At 42.7% G+C, this 24,281-nt stretch overlaps 1 protein-coding gene across 4 annotated transcripts in view; it reads right to left on the bottom strand.

Moving 5' to 3' along the window:
- The window catches only part of LOC137376523 (F-box only protein 11), a 167,714-nt gene that overhangs the window by 43,733 nt on the left and 99,700 nt on the right, over positions 1–24,281 (bottom strand). For all 4 annotated transcript variants that reach the window (XM_068045233.1, XM_068045231.1, XM_068045230.1 and 1 more), the window contains 4 exons: positions 15,441–15,585; positions 7,122–7,251; positions 459–542; positions 241–373 (listed from right to left, as the gene is read on the bottom strand). In XM_068045233.1, the coding sequence (XP_067901334.1) occupies positions 241–373; positions 459–542; positions 7,122–7,251; positions 15,441–15,585 (492 nt within the window). The remainder of the gene's footprint in view (positions 1–240; positions 374–458; positions 543–7,121; positions 7,252–15,440; positions 15,586–24,281) is intronic.

Consider the following 24,281-nt stretch of genomic DNA (forward strand, 5'->3'; position numbering starts at 1 on the left):
CAAAATCATAACTTACCATATTTTCACCTATTAGAAATTCAGAAGTGTTTACACATTAAACTACAGTGCATGAAACTACTCTCATATAGCATGTAATCAGGGTAAATTAGCATAAACCCAAATCCCATAACTCCACAGAATGCAATTTTGCAGAATTAATGCTCTGCACCATTACACCGCCAATAGCAATGCTACAAAATTAAACTGTAAACCATCATTTCTCTATTTCAATATATTTACCTGCACCAATCATAGTAATAGGCGATTCAATATAAATCCACTCATCAGTATATGTACCAGAGTGTACAAAGATAAGGCCATCAAAGTGAGCTTCCTGAACACCTCCCAAGGCATCTTCAATTGTATCATAATACTATAAAGAAAATGAGCACAATTTAGTTCAAAGATTACAGTACACATTTTTGTAGATAGAATTCAAAGTAAATGAGAATCCTTACCAACATATTTTCTCTTCCTTTATACCTTGCAGGGCTACTGTAAAAGTGTTCTGCAAATCCAGGCTTTACATGTGCTCCTTTGTACTAAAATTCAAAAATAGGTCAAAATAAATCAGTGAAACAATACATGGAAGCATTTCAGTTTTTAAAAACATCTGATCATGGATTATCAAATGAAATGCTCCAAATAATGGAATCCTGCCCTACATCACTGATATGCCATTCCTGCCAGAACAAAAAAATAAATGCACAACCGAAAATGTTTTTAAAAATATTCAATAGGTTGCCGACAGCAAATTTTCTGAATTGAAAACTGGCTTGGTTGATGCAGATGGTGCAAAAAGACATGCGAGAGTCTGGTATATCAATTACCAGCAAAGTTACTTGGGGATTTGTTTCAATTTTTCTTGCAGCACAGAAGGAGGCCAGTCTATTGAGTCTACACCGGTTGTTTCAAAAAAGAATCCAGTTAGTCCCACTCCCCCGCTTCCACATATCCCTGCAATTTTTTCTCCTTCAAATATTTATCCAATTCGCTTTTGAGGGTGACTATTGAATCTGTTTCCACCATCCTATCAAGCAGCACATTCCAATCCTAACCACTCCTGCATACAAATGTTCTTCATATCACCTCTGGTTCCTTTACGAATCACCTAAAATCTGCCATTCTGTTTTTGACCCTTCAGCCACTGGAAACAGTTTCTCTTTATTTACTCTACCTAAACTGCTCATGATTTTCAACACCTACGGCAAATCTCCTCTTCGCCTTCTCTGCTCCAAGGAGAACAATCTCAGCTTCTCCCGTCTATGCAGGTAACTGTAATCCCACTTCCCTGAAACCATTCTAGTAAATCACTTCTGTACCCTCTCCAAAGTCTTCACGCCCTTCCTAAGGTGGTGCCTAGAATTGAACACAATAATTCAGCTGGGCCCGAAAAGGTGTTTTATATAGGTTTACAAAACCTCCTAGCTTTTGTGCTCTATGCCTCCATTTATAAAGCCTAGGGTCCCATAAATATTATTAACTGGTCTGTTAACCTGTCCTGCCACCTTCAAAGATTTTGCATTAACTCCCTCAGCTCTCTCTGTTCTTGCACCCACTATAAAATTATGCCAGTTAGCGTGCAATGGCTTGCTCCATTCTTCCTACCAAGATGCATCATTTGTCACTTTTCTGCATTGAATTTCATGTCAAGTATCCACCCACTCCACTGGCCTGTCTATCTTCTCCTGAAGTCTATTACTATCATCTTCTTGTTTACTACATTTACAAGTTTCATCCCATCTGCAAATTTCAAAATTGTTCCCTGTAGAGCCTAAATGAATCCAAATCACAAGAACACAAGAAATAGGAGAAGTAGACCATATGGCCCATCGAGCCTGCTCTGCCATTCAATACGATCATGGCTGATCTTGGGCTTCAATTCCACTTTCTTGCCCGCTCCCCATATCCCTTGATTCCATGCGAGACCAAAAACCTATCTATCCCAGCCTTAGATGTAACCCTCTGGGGTAGAGAATTCCAAAGATTCACAACCCTTTGAGTGAAGTAATTTCTCCTCATCTCAGTCTTGAATGATTGACTCCTTATCCTGAGACTGTGTCCCTGTGTTCTAGATTCCCTGACCAGTGGGAACAATCTCTCAGCTTCTACCCTATTAAGCCCTTTCAGAATCTTGTATGTCTCAATTAGATTGCCTCTCATTCTTCTAAACTCCAAAGAATTATAGGCCCAATTTACTTAGCCCATCATAGGAAAACCCCCTCACCCCAGGGACCCAATTTAGTAAATCTTCGCTACCTCCAGTGCCAGTATATCCTTTCTTAAATGTGGAGACCAAAATGGCACTGTATTCCAGGTGCGGTCTCACCAAAGCCCTGTACAATTTTAGTAAGACCTCTTTATTTCCTGTACTCTAATCCCCTTGCAATAAAGGCCAACATGCCATTTGCCTTCCTAATAGCCTGCTGGACTTGCATGTTAACTTTGCGTGTTCCTTGTAAGAGTAAACCCCAAGTTTCTCAGAACATCAACTTACCAGTTTCACAACTTTTAAAAAAATATAGTTTTCCTATTTTACGACCTATATTATACTCCATATGCCATCTTGTTGCCCACAGACTTAACCTGTCTATATCTCTTTACAGTCTCTCTACATCCTCCCTGTAGCTGACCTTTCCACTGAGCTTTGTATCATCAGCAAACTTAGATACATTACTCTCTGTCTCTTCATCCAAGTCATTTAGATTGTAATAGCTGAGGCCCCAGCACTGATCCTTGCGGCACCCCATTATTCACTGCCTGCCAACTTGAAAATGCTCCATTTATGCTCTCTGCTTCCTGTCTGTTAACCAATCCTCTATCCACGCTAATATATTACCCCCAACACTATGAGCCCTTATCTTGTTTATTAATCTTTATGTGGCACCTTTTCGAATGCCTTTTGAAAATCCAGGTATACTATATCTACTGGTTCCTCTTTATCTACCCTACCAATTACAGCTACAAAAAACTCTAATAAATTTGTCAAAGAGGATCTCCCTTTAGTAAAACCATGCTGACTTGTTCTAATCATACTATGCTTTTGCAACTGCAATGTTAAGACTTCCTTAATAATAATTTCCAGCATCATCCCAACAACTGGCTAACTGGCCTGTAGTTCCTTGTTTTCTTTCTACCTCCTTTCTTGAAAAGCGGCCCAACATTTGACAACTTCCAATTCGATGGGACCATTCCCGAGTCTGAGGAATTCTGGAAAATCATAGCCAGCACATCCACCATCTCTGCAGCTATCTCTTTTAGAACCCTAGGGTGTAGGCCATCTGGTCCCAGGGACTTGTCAGATTTTAGTCCCTCAAGTTTCTCCAATACTTTTTTCCAGCTGATATTAATATCCTTAATTTCCTCACTCTTTTTTAGCCCCTAGTTTACTGCCTATTTCTGGTATGGAACTTACGTCTTCTACGGTGAAGACAGACACAAGGTATTTGTTCAAAGCCTCTGCCATTTCCTCATTCCCGATGATTTCTCCTGTCTGTCTCTAAGGGACCAACGTCTACTTTAGCTACTCTCTTCCTTTTTATGCACTTATAAAAGCTCTTACAATCTGTTTTTATATTGCTGGCTAGTTTACCCTCATATTCCATTTTTTCCCTTTTCTATTGTTCGGTGGCCATTTGCTGGTTTCTAAAACACTCCCAATCCTCAGACTTGCTACTATTTTCTGCAACATTGTAAGCCTCTTCTTTTAGTTTAATACTCTCTAACTTCCTGAGTGAGCTACGGATGGGTCTTTCTGGATGAGTTTTTGTTTTTCAACAGAATGTACTTTTGTTGAACCCTTTGAATTGTTTCTTTAAATGTTTCCCACTGTTCACGTACCGCCATACCTTCCAGTTTATTTACCCAATTAACCTTAGCCAATTCTCCCCTCAAACTTAAACAAAGCCAATTATGCAGGTATAAGATTCTTGTTTGTGATTGAAATGTGTCACTTTCAAACTTAACATGAAATTCAATTGTATTATCACTATTTCCCAGTGGATCTTTTACTATGACATTGCTTATTAACCATGTTTCATTACACAATAAGAGATCCAAGATAGCGTTATCCCTCATCGGTCCTACAACGTATTGCTCCAAGAAACTGTCAAGAAAGCATTCTACAAATTCACCTTCTAAACCAGTGTTGCCAATTTGATTGTCCCAGTCAACATGCAGATTAAAGTCCACCACAATTAATACATTACCTTTTTTACATGTTCCAATAATTTCCTATTTAATGTTCTGTCCAATAACATAACTACTGTTCGGGGACCTGTAAATTACTCCCACCAGTTTTTTCTGACTCCTGCTATTCCTAATTCCCACTCAAACTGATTCTATTTCAAGATCTTCTGAGGTCAGATCCCTTCTTATTAATGTCCCTATGCCATCTTTTACTATCAGGGCTACCCCTCCTCCTTTGCCATTCTGTCTGCCTGTCCGAAATATTGTGTACCCTGGAATATTCATTTCCGAACCATGTCTCGGTAATGGCAATTAGATCTAGATCATTTACCTCTATTCATGCCACTAGTTCATCTATCTTATTACAGATGCTTCGTGCATTCAAATAAACGAACTTCAATTTCATTTTTGACCTCTTCCCTGCAATGACCTTATTTGCCAATGTACAATTTTTTTTGTTAAACACTCTATCCCTTCCTGTTCCATTCTGTTGGGAGTTACCCACATCACTATCCTGCTCCGATGCCCTGACCTCTCTCTTTAGATTTCTAGATTTCCCTTTACCCAAACCCTCCTCCACCTCCCCCAACTCCCACCCCCCCCAGTTTAAAGCCATGTCCAAAGCCCTAGTTATGCGATTGGCCAGGACACTGCTTCCAGCCCAGTTAGGTGAAGCCCATCCCAATGGAATAGCTCCCTGTTTCCTGAGTACTGATGCCAGTGCCCCAAGAATCGAAACCCCTTCTTCCCACACCACTCTGAGCCACGCGTTTAGTTCTCTAATCTGCTTGACTCTGTGCCAATTTGCGTGTGGCTCCGGTAACAATCCGGAGATGATTACCTTTGCTGTTCTGTGTTTTACTTTGGACCCTGACTCCTCAAATTCTCTAAGCAGATCATTTCTGGTTCTACCTACATCATTGGTTCCCACATGGACCACGATAACTGGATGCTTCCCCCTCCCGCCGCGAGATGATGTCCTTAACCCGTGCACCGGGCAGGCAACAGAGCTCCCGGTCGTGGCTACAGAGAACAGCATCTATCCCCTGACTATACGGTCTCCTATCACTACCACATTCCTCTTCACTACCCCCCACTGGAATGGCATCTTTCGCCATGGTCAGTCCGCTTATCCACCTTGCAGTCCTTTTCTTCATCCACACAGGTAGCAAAGACCTCGTACCTGTTGGACAAGGTCAGGGGCTAAGGCTCCTCCATCACTACAAGTTGATTCCCCCTACCTGCCTCACTTGCAGTAACACTCTCCCGTCCCTGATCATTGGCCATTTCTAATCCTCTCCCTACTCTAAGGGGTGCGATTACCTCCTGGAACAAAGCGTCCAGGTAACTCCCCCTCCCCGATGCTCCGCAATGCCTGCAACTCTGCAATTCTGAGCTGAAGTCGTGCAAGCTGCAGACACGGTTGTCCGGGATTGCAGTACAATTCAGATTCCCACATGCTGCAGTTGCAGCACACCACCGGCCCTGCCATCTCTGTCCAATTTTCTTTAGTCAATTAGTTAATAATTCAAGCTGAAGAAATGGAAAGTTGCATTCACCTACCTTGGAGTCAAAGGAAGATGACTCACCAACTGCTGCAAGCAGGAAAATATAGGAAAAGGAGCCCCTCTTTCCCCCTCTGCACCAGAACTTACCACGTGCACCAAATTTCCAAATTCACTCAGGCCACTGTCTCACCTCAACTGTGTCCCCTCACTGAATTGGACGACAGTACCTCTGGTATTACAAAATTTGTTAATGATACCAAGCTCTGTGGCAGGGTAGTAAATAAAAGAATGAAGAAACATTCAGAGATGTAGACCAATTCAGCAGATGAACTAAGAAATGGCAGACAGGTCTTAATGTAGGAAAATAAATGACAGTGTATATTGCAAAGAAAACAGCAACTATGTACACTCTGAAGGTGATCACTAACAAAGGTGGAACATAACTTAGGTGAGAATATTAGTCACTAAGTGAAAAAAGTAATAAAATGTTTCCCCATGGCAATGAGTTAAATGAAGCTAATTCAATGTTGTGTAGACCATTGCTGAGGCTGCATAAGGAATATTGTACTCTTCAAAAGGACAGCAATACACTGTAGAGGACTCAAAGCTTGATAGCGCAGGGGGTCATTCCTGAACTTCCTGCCCCAAATTTGAAGGCACAAAACTGACCTTGTTTCAAAAGAAATAAAGATGGTAAATGGAAGATGGAGGAGAGGAACAAGATCTAAGTTTTCAGAATGCTGTAAGGGATGTAAATGTAAGGGTGTAGATGTAAGCAAGCTATTTTACTGAAGAAATCGTTTCTGTACACCTCTCCTCTCATCCTTTTAGACCAGAGGACATGTATTACAGAACCCTAGCTTTAGCAACCAAAACAGTAATCACACAAGCAAAATATTGCAGATGCTGAAAATCTGAAATAAAAACAGAAAATGCTGGAAATATTCAGATCAGGCAGCATCCATAAGAGAAATCAGAGTTAAAGTTGCAGGCTGATGACCTTGCATCAGAACTGCGATATCACCGCCTGGACTGTGTTCTCAGCTTATGGCAGCTGACAAACCACATTGGGGAAGGGAATTCACACCAACATAAAAATCTTTCAAAAAGTTGCCATTTACCAGGGTGAAAAAGTGCACTTTTTTCATTACCAACTACAAGAAATACATATTTATTCTTGCCCAACTTCAGATACTTTCTCCTTGCAAAGCATCCCAAAGGACAGCCAGCCACTTTCTGTGCCGCATCTTCAAGATATATGCTGTGTATGATTATTCAGAGTCCAAAACATGACACAGCCCAGTTCTGCCCTTAATTCTCCTTCCCTTCCTTAAGAGAAGAGCTTTAACTGTCAGTTTAAACCATACTCTCAAATTTTTACTTTTGAAAAAAATTAGATTCTGAAAGCAATTTATAATGCCATACCAGTTGTTGAAAGCTTTCTTTCCATGGATTTGGATGTTCGCATTCTTCTGGATTAATCTGATAAAATTTGCCTGGCTCCGGATGCATCATTGGCCGAGTGTACTCAAACACCTCCATATATAACCGTTTCCTGGAAAGATATTTATTCTATACTTTATACTTGCAGTAAGATTAAATCAGGAATGCACTATGGTAACATGTACCTTTAAACATATGCATTGAATTTCCAGCAAATTGGAAGATTTCCCAATTATTTTCAGATTCTCTTTTAGATATAAACTAACTTTAGAGAACAAGTGTATTTATTCAACAAACTGCCACCACAGAAGTTTGGACATTGTATGTATACAGAAGTATTTATGCAGTAACATAAGATTAGTCAAATTAAGTCATTTCTATGTTGCATGTGATCACCAAAATTTTCTTTTTATACTGCAGTGCAATTTAAATGGCAGATGCAGCCACACCACAAATATATAGGGCCAAATTCTGCTGTTATAATGACAGCAAAACTGTTGGCGTTCACCATAATTACAACTGTGAAACTGACAGCAACTTCTGGTGCCCACAGATGCACCGTTAAACGTGGGAAATCCAGGAGTTCCTATCGGTGATTTTCTGCTCCTCCACTGTAAAAACCTTGGAAAAAATTACACCTTGTTGAATGAAGTGTAACTGGGTTTTAATTATGTACTAATTACAGTTGAATAACCACTCTGACTCTGAAAAACTAATTTGATATATGTGGAACGTTAAATTTCTCCATTGCAATAAAATTCCATAGGAGAAACTTGGGGGGAAAATCTAGATATTACTACCTTTGAGGTTCTGCTTTTTAATTTAGCCCCTAACTGCTCATACTCCCTATGCAGAACCTCTTTCCTAGTCCTATCTAGGTCATTGGTATCTACGTGGGCCACGACAACTGGAACCTCCCCCTCCCGCTGCAAGTTCCTCTCCAGCTCTGAGCAGATGTCCCGAACCCTGGAACCAGACAGGCAACACAGCCTTCTGAACTTCTCGGCTGCAGAGAACTACTATCTCCTACCACTACATTCCTATTTCCTCCCCCTGCTTGAATAGCTTCCTGTACCATGGTGCCATTGTCAGTTTGCTCATCCACCCTGCAGCCCTTGCTCTCATCCATACAAGCTGAAAGAACCTCAAAATTGTTTCGACATTGTAACATCTATCCCTATACCTCTACCCCCATTCACGAGTAGAAAACCCCATCCCTTCCACTCCCAAGTATGCAGAAAACCCTTCAATCGCTCACCCAAAATGAAGGTCTACAAGCAGCAACATCCACTCACCCAGCAGGAAAGGGTACACCACCATCACTACCAGCCATTAGGCCACATCAAAACTCCACTTTCCCACCACCACCCCTAAACTAAACTAGGGTACACCCACCACTGAGAAGAAATCACAAAACACCCAGCCCCACTGAACGGAACCCCAGAATCTGCACCACCCAACTGAACTGAAAGCCAACCAAGTCCTCCCCCAACCATTTCACAGGACTCTGACAAAAATAACCAAATCTCACATCCAGTCTCCACTGAGGAAAACACAGCTTCCTTGTCTCCTGTTGAGAGCCAATGTGGCCCATAGCATCCTTAAAGATAAAAATGACCCGAACAAACCCCTCAATAACTGATGAAAAACCAAACACAAATTCAATTTTCCTCTGTCAAAAACAAACATTGAAGATTTAAAAGCAAAATACTGCGGATGCTGGAAATCTGAAACAAAAACAAGAAATGCTGGAATCACTCAGCAGGTCTGGCAGCATCTGTGGAAAAAGAAGCAGAGTTAACGTTTCGGGTCAGTGACCCTTCTTCGGAACATTGAAGATTGTTCACCCACCACCTCCCCCCAAACCTACAAAAATGTGGGCCTATTCCTGCACATGAGCAATAATCTGCACACTCCAATCGTATCTCAGAAAGGAGAAAATTTCTCCTGACCACCACAGTAACAGTGCCTCTATCAGTAAGCCCTTTTTTTTCTCCACTGGATATATAACATTTTAGAGACAATTGATTGGCACACTTAGATAGCATTTCAAAGCTCTCAACTACATCCATATTATGTGTGAATCCCACTGCAACAAATTACAGATTTAAACTGAAAACAACTGCAAATTTAATCATCCAGGATTAAAGTTACCACAACTTGAAAATAAATCTGGCTGTTACGACCAGGTGAGAAAGAGGTCTAGGGCTCCTTTTCAGCCTTCACCTGGTCTTACTGTAACGGGGCTAAATTTTAAACAGACCATGTTTTAGCTCCCCCTTGGTGAATCTTCATTCACTGCTTTCCAATTATAGAATCAGAGGCATACAGCACATTTCTGTGTGCCCTTCGGCCCATCATGTCCATTCTAGCCAATCAAGCACCTATCTACTCTAATCCCATTTTCCAGCACTTGGCCCATAGCCCAATATGCTATGGCATTTCAAGTGCTCATCTAAATATTTCTTAAATGTTGTGAGGGTTCCTGCCTCTACCACCCGTTCAAGCAGTGTGATCCAGATTCCAACCACACTCTGGGTGAAATTTTTTTCTTCAAACCTCCTGTCCCTTACCTTAAATCTATGCCCCCTGGTTATTGACCCCCTCCGCTAAGGGAAAAAGTTTCTTCCCATCTACCCTATCTATGCCCCTCATAATTGTCTATACCTCAATCAGGTCCCCCCTCAGCCTTCTCTGCTCTAAGCAAAACAACCCTAGCCTTTTCAGTCTCTCTTCATAGCTGAAATGCTCCAACCCCAGGCAAAATCCTTGTGAATCTCCTCTGCACCCTCTCCTGTGCAATCACATCCTATAGTGTGGCGACCAGAACTGTACACAGTACTCCAGCTGTCGCCGAACTAGCGTTTTATACAGCTCCATCATAACCTCCCTGCTCTTGCATTCTATGCTTTGGCTAATAAAGGCAAATATCCCATATGCCTTCTTAACCACCTTATCTGCCTGTGCTGCTGCCTTCAGTGATCTATGGACAAGTAAACCAAGGTCCTTCTGACCCTCTTCCTAGGGTCCTACCATCCATTGTATATTCCCTTGCCTTGTTAGCCCTCCCAAAATGCATCACCTCACACTTCTCAGGATTAAATTCCATCTGCCAGTGCTCTGCCCACTTTACCAGCCGATCTAGATCGTCCTGTAATCTAAGGCTTTCCTCCTCACTATTTAAGACACCCCAATTTTCATGTCATCTGCAAACTTAGTGATCATACCTCCTATATTCACGCCTATATCATTAATGTACACTGCAAACAGCAAGGCTCCCAGCACTGATCCCTGTGGTACACCACTGGTCACGGGCTTCCAATCGCAATAACAACCCTCAACCATCACCCTCTGCCTCCTGCCACTAAGGCAATTTTGGATCCAATTTGCCAAATTTCCCTGGATCCCATGGGCTCTTACCTGCTTGACCAATCTCTCATGCGGGACCTCATCCAAAGCCATACTGAAGTCCATGTAGATTACATCAACTGCTTTACCCTCATTTACACATCTAGTCACCTCCTCAAAAAATTCAATCAAATTTGTTAGACACGATCTCCCCCTGACAAAGCCATGCTGACTATCCTTGATTAATCCCTGCCTCTCCAAGTGGAGATTAATCTTGTCCCTCAGAATTTTTTTCCCAATAGTTTCCTTACCACTGGTGTTGTAATTACATGCCTGTAATTACCTGATTTATCCCTGCTACCCTTCTTGAATAATAGTACCACATTTGCTGTCCTCCAGGCCTCTGGCACCTCTACTGTGGCCAGAGAGGATTTGAAAATTTGTGTCAGAGCTATCTCCTCCCTTTCAATGCTAATTTGTTCAAGTATATCACAAACCCCCTCCCTGATCACTACACCTACATCGTCGTTCTCCATATAATGACTCTATAATTAGTGAACACAGATGAAAAGTAATCAATAATTCAAAACCTCACTTACGTCCTCCGGCTCCACACACACATGGCCAATTTGGTCCCTAATGGGCCCTACTCTTTCCTGGGTTATCCACTTGCCCTTAATATACTTATAAAACGCATTGGGATTTTTCTTTATTTTGTCCGCAAGTGTTTTTGCATGCCCCCTCTTCGCTCTCCTAATTACTTTTTTTTTTTTTATAAAAGTACCCTCCCTACACTTTTAATACTCTACGGCCTCCGCTGTTTTCAGCCCTCCGAATATGCCATAAGCCTCCTTTTTTTTCCTTATCCAATCCTCTATGTCCCTTGACATCCAACGTTCCCTGGAATTGTTGGTCCTACCCTTCACTTTTACAGAAACATGTTGACCCTGAACTCACTATTTCCTTTTTGCATGACTCCCACTGGTCTGATGTAGACTTTCCAACAAGTAGCTGCTCCCAGTCCGCTGTGGCCTGATCCTGTTTTATCATACTGAAATTGGCCTTCCCCCAATTCAGTACCTTTATTTCTTTAGAAGGCAAATAAACCAGCACAAACAGGCTTAGGTTTAAAGAAAAGTTGAAACTTGTTAAAGTTAAACTCTAATTCGGTTAACGCTTACAGATACATGCCGCGCCCCACGCTAGCATGCTTACGTGATACACACATGCAAATAGAGACAGAAAAGAGACGAAACATAAAGTGCAAAGGTTTGAGGCAATATCTGAAGAGGTGTTGTTAGGGTTCATTGAGCTCACTGTAGAGTCCTTGATTGTAGGTAGATCTTGCTTTTAGTCTTAAACCTTGTTCACCATAAGAGACTTTTCTCTCTTGGAGTTCATGTGTCTTCAGTGGATTCAGAGGCTTGTGAGAAAGAGATGGGAACAGACAGGAGAGCGAGCTTCTCAGTCCAGGAGCACACAGCTTTCTGCCCAAACTGTTTGTACAAATTCAAAAGACTCAGGTTGCCCAGCAGGTTAGTCATATGACTAGTTGGTTTGACCATGTCCATTTGTGTATTCGGCCATCGTAGCAGTCAACCTGGAATGCAAGCTCCCCCACCTTCAACGTCTGGAGATCAAAAGTCCACTGTGACTTGAATGTCAGAGAATGGCTGCTTTATCCTTCCAAACGCTGTTAATATGCAAATGTCCTTTCCAGCCACAGCTGATCTGTTTAACAAGTCCTCGCAACTCCAGTAACAGTTCAAAATCAGTGTTCATGACAAAATCAATGTGTACCATTCTTGGCAGATAGGGGCTTTGCATGACACTGGCAAAAATGATTTCAGTGACCACTGACCAAATGATGCATCAGCAGATTAGCAATAGTATGACTTTTTTTTTTTAAGATTGTCAAGCAGGATTGGGAAAGTGGTAGAGCCAACATCTGCACTCAATACAGGGAAGGCTAATCCTTAGAAACTGAATGATAGTCGCATCTCTAATGTTATTCAGAATGGAATAGATTCATTACTTAATACTTACGTTATCTATTGCAACTTTCTCATGTAAAGTGCAAAGCGTGCTTATGGGCAGAGGAAGACAGATTATAAAAATGGGTTAATTTAAAAAATATTAGACTCAAAGTATACAATGCAAGAAGCTCTCCCAATATTACTATTTTTATCCACACAAACAACCTGTTTATGCTCACTGAAGGGGGACATGAAGTCATTTAAATCTGAAACAATGGGAACCAGGAGAAGATAATCAATTGGTACAATTGAAACTGCTTGCATTTTCATGTGGTTTCCCTTAGTAAAAAAAAATCTGAAATTTTTTCCTTTATGAAATCATGCTTCATTCCTCGAAAGGCCAATGGCTTTGAATGGTGTGTACCTTTCCCCTCAAACTAGCCCTCAGGCCAGTTTTGTTTTATTCACTCATCAGATGTAGGCATTGCTGTTGTTGCTCCCAATTGCCCTCGAGGTGGTGGTGAGCCGCATCCTTAAAATGCTGCAGTCAGTGTGGTGAAGCTGCTCCCAGAGCCGTTAGGTAGAGAGTTCTAGGAATTTGACTCAGTGAAGATAAAGGAACAGTGATATATATCCAAGTAAGAATGGTGTGGAACGTGGAGGTGGCAGTGTTCCCATGAGCCTTCTATCCTTGTCCTTCTACACAGTATCGGTCACAGATTTGGGAAGTGCTGTCAAAGGAGCACTGGCAAGTTGCTACAGTGCATCATGTAGATTGTATACACGGCAGCCATGATGCACCAGTAGTGAAGGGAGTAAATGTTTAAGGTGGTGGATAGTGTGTCAATCAAGCAGACTGCTTTGTCCTGGACAGCGTCGAGCTTCTTGAATGGTGTTGGAGTTGCACTTATCTGGGTAAGTGCAGAGTATACCATTACACTCCTGACTTGTGCCTTGTCGGTGGTGGAAAGGCTCTGGGGAGTCAGGATGCGAGTCACTTGCCACACAATACCCAGCCTCTAACCTGCTTATGAGCCACAATATTTAGGAAGTTAATGATGGGGGATCCAGCGATGGTAATGCCATTGGAAATGAAGGGGAAATGGTTAGATTCTCTCTCATGTTGGAGATGGTCACTGCCTGATATTTGCATGGTGCAAATGTTACTTAACATCCATTAGTCCAAGCCTGAATGCTGTCCAGATCATGCTGCATGCGAGCATGGAAGGTTTCAGTATCTGAGCAGTAACGAATGATATTAAATTGTGTGCAGTGAACATCCCTACTTCTGACCTTATGACTGAGGGAAGGTCATTGATGAAGATGGTTTGGCCAAAGACAGTGCTAAGAACATCTGCAGTCCTGTCCTGGGGCTGAGATGATTCGCCACTAACAACCACACTGTGTTCCTTTGGGCTAGGTATGACTCCTGCCAGCGCAGCGTTTTCCTCCCGATTCCCATTAACTTCAATTTTACTAGGGCTCCTTGGTGTCACATTCAGTTAAATGCTGCCTTCATGTCCTGGGCACTGACACTCACCTCACTTCTGGAATCCAGCTCTTTTGCCCATGTTTGGGCTAAGACTGCAATGAGGTCTGGAGCTGAGTGGCCGGTGAGCAGGTTATAGGCGAGTGAGTGCTGCTTCATAGCATCTTGGATTAGTCCTGCTTTTTGTGGACAGGACATGCCGAGGAAATTTTACACTTTATCATCAGGTAGATGTCACTGTTTTAACTGTACTGGAATAGCTTGGCTAGACACACAACTAGTTCTCGGGCACAAGTCTTCAGCACTACAGTCAGGATGTTGTCGGGGCCTATAGTCTTTGCTGTATCCAGTGGCCTCAGCTGTTTCTTGTCAAGGAGTGAATCGAAGTGACTCAAGGCTGGCTTGCGTGATGGTGGGGACCTCAGGAATAGATCCTCAGGATGATGGATTAGCCACTTGGCAAGTCTGGTGGAAGATGGTTGCAAATATTTAAGCCTCGTCTTCTGCATTCACATGCTGGACTCCGTCATTGAGGATGGAAATATTCATGGAGCCTCCTCCACCATTTACAACTGGATATGGAAGTACTGCACAGTTTTGGTCTGATCCGTCAGTTGTGGGATTGCTTAGCTCTGTCTATAGCATGCTGCTTCTACTGTCAACAGGCATGTTAGTCCTGTGTTATAGCTTCACTAGGCTGGCACCTCATTTTTAGGTACACATGGTGCTGCTCCTGATATGCTCTACTTATATCCTTCATTGAACCAAGAGCAATGTGGCTAACTCTGAATTGCCATTTGAAATGGTCTAGCAAGCCAGTCAGTTGTTTCAAACTGCTATGAGATCAGTGACAGGCACACTATGTTGAAGTGGCCTTCAATTTCTGCCTATAAAACTGCATCCCATACACAACTCGGAAAACCAGCAGTGAGAACGCCCCTGTCAGAGATTAGCTCCTTGATCATCAGTACTTTCCACCTTCCAAGTAATATACACAGAACTTAATTATTTGCAGCTCGAGGTAAACGTTCACCAACAAGTTCCAACAAAAAAGTTTAAAATTTCAAATATATTTGGACTAAGTCACTAAGAAAATCTTACTTTCCTATTGATGCAAACAAATGAAAATCCATCTTAATTCAAGATATAACAACGGTTTATGTTAAAACAACAAGTAGGAGTAGTCTTAAAATTGCCATATTCATATGCTGAAGAAATTAGATTTTGTCCTGAGCGAGCTTGCTAATTTGTCTTTTTTTTTTAATGGGTAACACACACCGGGCTTGGATTGGTTACAACATGATATATTGTCCATGAAAGACGATGGCATTTATACCAGGTTTACCTGCTAAAGAAATACACGGAGAAATATCTAAATTAATAATTTAAACTGGAAATGTAAGACAGACAGGAATGCTCTTTAAAAACTGAGAGAAAGGGTTAAGAACAAATTGTAGAATGACTGCCGAAAGATCGAAGTTTACTTACCATAAAATTGGATCGTTAGCTAGTTCACTGAAGCGTTTACACACACAAGCTGCTCTGCAAAGGTCCTGTTCAAGCAGGTATGAGAAGATCTTCATAACTACCTCATCTGGTAGTTTTACTTGAAGATATTGTTCTGCTGGTGATGCTATTTAAAAGGTGAAATGCAGAAAACTTATTTGGATGACATTCTACAACTGAAAAGTTTGCTCTCAATTCTCAGTAGACTCATTTTATATTTTTAATAACTTCTTTATATGGTCATCATTTTTTTATCATTCACTTAGCAATCATGCACAACTTAGATTTAGTTAATTAAAAAAAAAAATGGTTAGAGGATAGGAAATGGGGAGGGGTATTTGTGTTGAAGGCTGTTAAGTATCGATCTGATATATGTCGTTATGAATAATCTGTAGAATAAAGCCTTGTACTTTGGTGTTGGAATAACTGAGCCCAGATGTCACGCTTACAAAGTCCACTCAGCATATTTGCTATGGAGTTCAATTTAGTTCTTGAATTTAAAAAAAAATTTCTCCAAACCACCAAGTATAGGGCTTTATTCTGCAGATTACTTAAGGACAAAATATCAGATGGATACTTAGCAGCCTTCAACACAAATACTTCCCTATTTCCTATCGTCCAACGATAATTTTTTTTTAAATTAAGTGAGTTTAAGTTATGCATGACTGCCAAGTGAATGCATAGTCACCAATTTATAAAAAGCACTCATATAGCATTCTCTAAAATACTGTTAATGCAGTTAATTGTTGGAGAGCAGGCAGGATCTGTGCAACCAATTGGGAATTAGTCCACTGCTAAAAGAAAACACCACTTTCTGTCTCATTCTTTAATCCTACAGAAGAATCTGTTTCTCTCGGAATAATTCCATCAGGGAAAAAGCAAATTGGAATAACTCGGGCAGTAGATAGGGCGAATGAAAATTGGGGTGGCGGTGGAGAAAACTGGGGAAGAATTCAGGAAAGGGTAAATTCAAAAGCAGTAAGAGAAATGTCAAGGCTGTAGAATAGAGCGGCAATCTGGGCAAAAGTAAGCAGAGTGGGTCAGGATGGGACAGAGTGCTTAACAAAAGGTAATGGGGCATTATTGACCAAGATGACATCATGAAAAAGTATCAAAAAGTTTAAAGCTAAAGGCACTATATTTGAATGTGTGAAGCACTCACAACCAAAATAGATGAATTAATAGCACAAGAGAAAAACTGGAGATGGAATTGCATGAGACCATGGTCAAGAATTAAATATTCCAGTATACGTGACTTTTGCAAGAGATAGGCAAAATGGAAAAGGAGTCAGAGTCATTACAGTAAATGAAGCAGCCATTCAGCCCATCGAGTCCATACTGTAAGAGGTGGAGGGTTATCCTGATATTAGAAAGGATCTTAGCTTAGAAAGTTTTATTATTTGTTCAGGGGATATGGGTGTCGCTGGCTAGGCCAGCATTTATTACCCATCGCTAATTGCCCTCGAGAAGGTGGTGGTGAGCTGCCTTCTTAAACTGCTGCGGTCCTTGGGATGTAGGTACACCAACAGTGCTGTTCAGAAGGGGAGTTCCAGGATTTTGACCCAGCAACGGTGAAGGAACAGCAATATAGTTCCAAGTCAGGATGGCATGTGGCTTGGAGGGTTACTTGCAGCAGGTGGTGTTCCCATGCATCTGCTGCCTTTGTCCTTCCAGGTGGTAGAGGTCGTGGGTTTAGAAGGTGCTGTCTAAGGAGCCTTGGTGAGTTGCTGCAGTGCATCTTGTGGATGGTACACAATGCTACCACTGTGCTTCAGTGGTGGAGGGAGTGAATGTTGAAGGTGGTGGATGGGGTGCCAATCAAGCAGGCTGCTTTGTCCTGGATGGTGTCGAACTTCTTGAGTGTTTTTGGAGCTGCACCCATTCGGCAAGCGGGGAGTTTTTCATCACAACCCTGGCTTGTGCCTTGTAGATGGTGGACAGGCTTTGGGGAGTCAAGAGGTGAGTTACTTGCCACAGAATTCCTAGCATCCGACCTGCTCTTGTAGCCACGGTACTTATATGACTACTCCAGTTCAGTTTCTGGTCAACGGTAACGTCCACGATGTTGAAAGCGAGGGATTCTGCGATCGTAATGCCATTGAATGTCATGGGGAGATGCTTAGATTCTCTCTTGTTTGAGATGGTCATTGCCTGGCACTTGTGTGGTGCAAATGTTACTTGCCACTTATCAGCCCAAACCTGGATGCTGTCCAGGTCTTGCTGCATACGGGCATGGGCTGCTTCATTATCTGAGTCGTCGCAAATGGTGAACATTGTACAATCATTAGCGAACATCCCCACTTCTGAACTTATGATGGAGGGAAGGTCATTGATGAAGCAGCTGAAGATGGGCCTAGGACATTACCCTGAGGAACTCCTGCAGTGATGTCCTGGGACTGAGATGATTGACCTCCAACAACCACAACCATTTTCCTTTGCGCTAGGTATGACTCCAACCAGGGGTGGGTTGGGGGAGGAAGTTTTCCACCTGATTCCCATGGACCCCAGTTTTGCTAGGGCTCCTTGATGCCATACTCTGTCAAATGCTGCCTTTGTCAAGAGCAGTCACTCTCACCTCACCTCTGGAATTCAGCTCTTCTACCCATGTTTGGACCAAGGCTGCAATGAGGTCAGGACCCAAGCGGCCCTAGCGGAACCAAAGAGTGTCAGCGAGCAAGTTATTGCTGAGCAAATGCCGCTTGATAGCACTGTCAATGACCCCTCCCATCACTTTGCTGATGGTCGGGTGTAGATGGATAGGGCAGTAATTTGCTGGGTTGGATTTGTCCTGCTTTTTGTGCACAGGACATACTTGTGCAATTTTTTTACATTGCTGGGTAGCTGCCAGTGCTGTAGCTGTATTGGAAAGCTTGGCTAAGGGCGCGGCTAGTTCTGCAGCTCAAGTCTTCAGTATTATTCCCATAGCCTTTGCAATATCCGATGTCTACAGCCGTTTCTCGATATCACGTGGAGTGAATAGAATTGGCTGAAGACTGGCATCTGTGATGCTGGGGGCCTCAGGAGGAGGCAGAGGTGGATCATCCACTCAGCACTTCTGACTGAAGATGGATGCAAATGCTTCAGCCTTGTCTTTTGCACTGATATGCTGGGTTCTCCCATTGTTGAGGATGGGAATGTTTGTGGAACCTCCTCCCCCCATCGGTTGTTTAATTGTCCACCATCATTCACGACTAGATGTGGCAGGACTTCAGAGCTGAAATCTGATCCATTGGTTGTGGGATCGCTTAGCCCTGTCTATTGTGTGCTGTTTCTGTTGTTTGGCATGCAAGTAGTCTGTGTTGTAGCTTCACCAGGCTGACCTCATTTTTAGGTATGCCTGGTGCTGCTCCTGCCATGCCCTCCTGCACTCCTCTTTGAACCCTGGCTTGATGGTAATGGTAGAATGGGGGATATACTGGACCATGAGGTTACAGATTGCGGCTGAATACAATTCTGCTGCTGTTGATGGCCCACAGTGCCTCATGGATGCCCAGTTTTGCATTGCTGGATCTGTTCGAAATCTGTTCAATTTGACACCGTGGTAGTGCCACACAACACGACAGCGGGAACCCTCAGCATGAAGATGGGACTTTATCCCCACCAGGACTGTGCGATGGTCACTCCTACCAATACTGTCATGGACAGATGCATCTGTGACAGGTGGAATGGTGAGGACGAGGTGAAATCAGTGTTTCCCTCACCACCTGCTGCAGACCCAGTCTAGCAGCTATGTCCTTTAGGACTTGGCCAGCTCCGTCAGTAGTGGTGCTACCGAGCCACTCTTGGTGATGGACATTGAAGTCCCCAACCCAGAGTACATAACCAGCAGGAGGTTTCCTTGCCCATGTTTGATCTGATGCCATGAAACTTCGTGGGGTCCACAGTCGAAGTTGAGGACTCCCAGGGCAACTCCCTCCCGACTGTATACCACTAACTGCCACCTCTGGGATGGGGATGGTGGTGTCTGGGACATTGTCAGCAAGGTATGATTCCGAGAGTATGACCATGACAGGCTGGACTCGTCTGTGGGACAGCTCTCCCAATTTTGGCACAAGTCCCCAGATGTTGGTAAGGAGGACTTTGCAGGGTCGACAGGGGTGCGTTTGCCATTGTCGTTTCCGGTGCCTCGGTCGATGCAGGGTGATCCTTCTGGTTTCATTCCTTTTCTTAGACTTTGTAGTGATTTGATGCAACTGAGTGGCTTGCTAGGCCATTTCACAGGGCATGTAAGAGTCAACCACATTGCTGTGGGTCTGGAGTCACATTTCGGCCAGACTAGGTAACAGCAGCAGATTCCCTTCCCTGAAGGACATTAGTGAACCTGATGGGTTTTTACAACAAACAATGGTTTCATGATCACCACTAGACAAGCTTTTTAATTCCAGATTTATTAACTGAATTTAAATTCCACCATCTGCCATGGTGGGATCTGTCCCCATAGCATTAGCCTGGGGGTCTGGGTTCCTAGTCTAGTGCCACTGCCTTCCCCTAAATTCACATAGAATAAGTTTAGGTAGAGTTAAGAAATAAAATGGGGCAGGCACAGCCTGGTTCAGGGAGTGGTTATAGGCCTTAGAACAGTAGTTGTAGTGTTGAACAGACTATTAAGTATTCGAAGTGCATGTAACTAGGGTCATAAAGTAATCATGGGAACTTTAATTTTCACACATGCTAGACAATCCAAATTTTCAGTAATATTATGGAGGATGAATTCATGGAACACATTCAAGGTATTTTTGAGATCACTGTCAAAGAACTGACTAGGGAACAGGCTATTTTAAATCTAGTATTGTGCAACGAAACAGGGTTAATTAACAACCTTGTAACAAAGGAGCTTCTGGCAAGAGTGATCATAACTTGATGAATTTTATATTGAGTTTGAGTGTAATTTAGTTGAGCACAAAATTAGGGTCTTAAATCTAAACAATGAAAACTACGCGGTTATGAGGGCGAGTTGGAAAATAGATTAAAAGGGATACTGTAGATAAACTCTGCCAAACATTTAAAAGAATTCATAATTCACAATAAATATGCATTCTCTAAAGGAATAAAACCTCCAGAAGTGGTCCAACTGTGGCTAAAGAGAGATGTTACAAGATAGTATTAAAGGAAGGTGCTCAATGTTGCAATCGTAAACCTGAGGATTGGGAGGATTCTGAAGTTCAGCAAAGGATGACCAAGAAATTGAGAGAGAGAGAAAATAGAATACAAGCATTAACTTGATTATGGAAAGCTGTAGGAGCAACAGGGTGGTGGTGATAGGAGATTTTAATTTTCCCAACATTGACTGGGATTCACTTAGTGTTAGAGGTCTAGATGGAGCAGAATTTGTAAGGAGCATCCAGGAGGGTTTTCTAGAGCAGTATGTAAATAGTCCAACTCGGGAAGGGGCCATACTGGACCTGGTGTTGGGGAATGAGCCGGGCCAAGTGATTGACGTTTCAGTAGGGGACTACTTTGGGAATAGTGATCACAATTCCGTAAGTTTTAGAATACTCATGGACAAACAAGAGAGTGGTCCTAAAGGAAGAGTGCTAAATTGGGGGAAGGCCAACTATACCAAAATTCGGCAGGAGCTGGGGAATGTAGATTGGGAGCAGCTGTTTGAAGGTAAATCCACATTTGATATGTGGGAGGCTTTTAAAGAGAGGTTGATTAGCGTGCAGGAGAGACATGTTCCTGTGAAAATGAGGGGTAGAAATGGCAAGATTACGGGACCATGGATGACAGGTGAAATTGTGAGACTAGCTAAGAGGAAAAAGGAAGCATACATAAGGTCTAGGAGGCTGAAGAAAGACGAAGCTTTGAAAGAACATCGGGATTGTAGGCGCAATCTGAAACGAGGAATTAAGAGGGCTAAAAGGGGTCATGAAATATCTTTAGCAAACAGGGTTAAGGAAAATCCCAAAGCCTTTTATTCATATACAAGGAGCAAGAGGGTAACTAGAGAAAGGATTGGCCCACTCAAGGACAAAGGAGGAAAATTATGCGTGGAGTCAGAGAAAATGGGTGAGATTCTAAACGAGTACTTTGCATCGGTATTCACCGAGGAGAGGGACATGACGGATGTTGAGTTTAGGGACAGATGTTTGATTACTCTCGGTCAAGTCGGCATAAGGAGGGAGGAAGCGTTGGGTATTCTAAAAGGCATTAAGGTGGACAAGTCCCCAGGTCCGGATGGGATCTATCCCAGGTTACTGAGGGAAGCGAGAGAGGAAATAGCTGGGGCCTTAACCGATATCTTTGCAACATCCTTAAACACGGGTGAGGTCCCGGAGGACTGGAGAATTGCTAATGTTGTCTCCTTGTTTAAGAAGGGTAGCAGGGAAAATCCAGGTAATTATAGACCGGTGAGCCTGACGTCAGTGGTAGGGAAGCTGCTGGAGAAGATACTGAGGGATAGGATCTATTCCCATTTGGAAGAAAATGGGCTTATCAGTGATAGGCAACATGGTTTTGTGCAGGGAAGGTCATGTCTTACCAACTTAATAGAATTCTTTGAGGAAGTGACAAAGTTGATTGATGAGGGAAGGGCTGTAGATGTCATATACATCGGCTTCAGTAAGGCATTTGATAAGGTTCCCCATGGTAGGCTGATGGAGAAAGTGAAGGCGCATGGGGTCCAAGGTGTACTAGCTAGATGGATAAAGAACTGGCTGGGCAACAGGAGACAGAGAGTAGCAGTGGAAGGGAGTTTCTCAAAATGGAGACGTGTGATCAGTGGTGTTCCACAGGGATCCGTGCTGGAACCACTGTTGTTTGTGATATACGTAAATGATTTGGAGGAAAGTATAGGTGGTCTGATTAGCAAGTTTGCAGACGACACTAAGATTGGTGGAGTAGCAGATAGTGAAGGGGACTGTCAGAGAATACAGCAGAATATAAATAGATTGGAGAGTTGGGCAGAGAAATGGCAGATGGAGTTCAATCAGGGCAAATGCGAGGTGATGCATTTTGGAAGATCCAATTCAAGAGTGAATTATACAGTAAATGGAAAAGTCCTGGGGAAAATTGATGTACAGAGAGATTTGGGTGTTCAGGTCCATTGTTCCCTGAAGGTGGCAACGCAGGTCAATAGAGTGGTCAAGAAGGCATACGGCATGCTTTCCTTCATCGGACGGGGTATTGAGTACAAGAGTTGGCAGGTCATGTTACAGTTGTATAGGACTTTGGTTCGGCCACATTTGGAATACTGCGTGCAGTTCTGGTATCCACATTACCAAAAGGATGTGAATGTTTTGGAGAGGGTGCAGAGGAGGTTCACCAGGATGTTGCCTGGTATGGAGGGCGCTAGCTATGAAGAGAGGTTGAGTAGATTAGGATTATTTTCATTAGAAAGACGGAGGTTGAGGGGGGACCTGATTGAGGTGCACAAAATCATGAGGGGTATAGACAGGGTGGATAGCAAGAAGCTTTTTCCCCCCCAGAGTGGGGGATTCAATTACAAGGGGACACGAGTTCAAAGTGAAAGGGGGAAAGTTTAGGGGGGATATGCGTGGAAAGTTCTTTACGCAGAGGGTGGTGGGTGCCTGGAACGCTTTGCCAGCGGAGGTGGTAGACGCGGGCACGATAGCGTCTTTTAAGATGTATCCAGACAGATACATGAATGGGCAGGAAGTAAAGAGATACAGACCCTTAGAAAACAGGATACAGGTTTAGATAGAGGATTTGGATCGGCGTAGGCTTGGAGGGCCGAAGGGCCTGTTCCTGTGCTGTAATTTTTCTTTGTTCTTTTTCTTTGTTCTTAGAGGAAAAAAGATTGTAAAAGTTTCAATAGGTGTGTAAAAAGATATTGAAGTAAACGTGGGACCATTAGAGGCAGAAATTACAATGGGAAATCAAGGAAATAGCAGAGACATTAAACCAATGCATTATATCAGTCTTTGGAAACTAAGGATTTCGTGAAAATGAGGAACTTAAGGATATTAGTATTAAGAAATAAGACTGGAAAAATTAATGGGATTAAGCGCCGACAAATCCCATGCACCTGATGGCCAACACCCGAGAGTTTTATAAGTGATGACTACAGCTATAATGGATTCTCTAGATTCCAGAATGGTCCCCTAGGATTGGAAGGCTACAAACCACTATTCAAGAATGGAGGAAGAGAAAATCAGGGATATAGGCCAGTTAACCCGTCATCGTCAGTAGGGAAAACTATTAGGGACATGAAAACAGGGCACTTAGAAAATCATATAATTGGGCAGAATCAATATGGATTTATGAAAGATTTGTCAAACACCATTTCCCTGTCCGTTTTTTTCAGTATGTAACTAATAGGGTTGATAAGGAGGAACCAGTGGATGCAGTGTATTAAGATATTCAAAAAAGCATTCAATAAGGTGCCGCACCACAGTTTATTACACAAAATTAGGGCTCATGGGACTGGGGGATAATGATTAGCATGTATTGAGGATTGGTTAACAGAAAACAGTAGGAATAAACTGGCCATTTTCAGGTTGGCAGGCTTTAACTAGTGGGGTACTGCAAGGATCGGTGCTTGGGCCTCAGCTATTTACAATCTATAGCAATGACTTAGATGAGGGAAAGAGTGTAATGTGCCCACATTTGCTGGCTATGCAAAGTTAGGTGGGAAAATAAGCTGCGAGGACGACACAGACTGCAAAAGGATATAGATAGATTAGTTGAGTGGGAAATAATGTGGCAGATGGAATATAATGCGGAAAAATGTGAAGTTATCCATTTTGGAAAGAAAAATAGAAAAACAGTACTTTTTTTTTCAATGGAGACACTAGGAACTGTTGGTATTCATGGAGACCTGGGTATCCACGAGCACGAATCATAGTAAGTTAACATGCAGGT

This window comes from Heterodontus francisci, chromosome 13 (genome assembly GCF_036365525.1).
Source record: "Heterodontus francisci isolate sHetFra1 chromosome 13, sHetFra1.hap1, whole genome shotgun sequence".
Taxonomy (NCBI): domain Eukaryota; kingdom Metazoa; phylum Chordata; class Chondrichthyes; order Heterodontiformes; family Heterodontidae; genus Heterodontus; species Heterodontus francisci.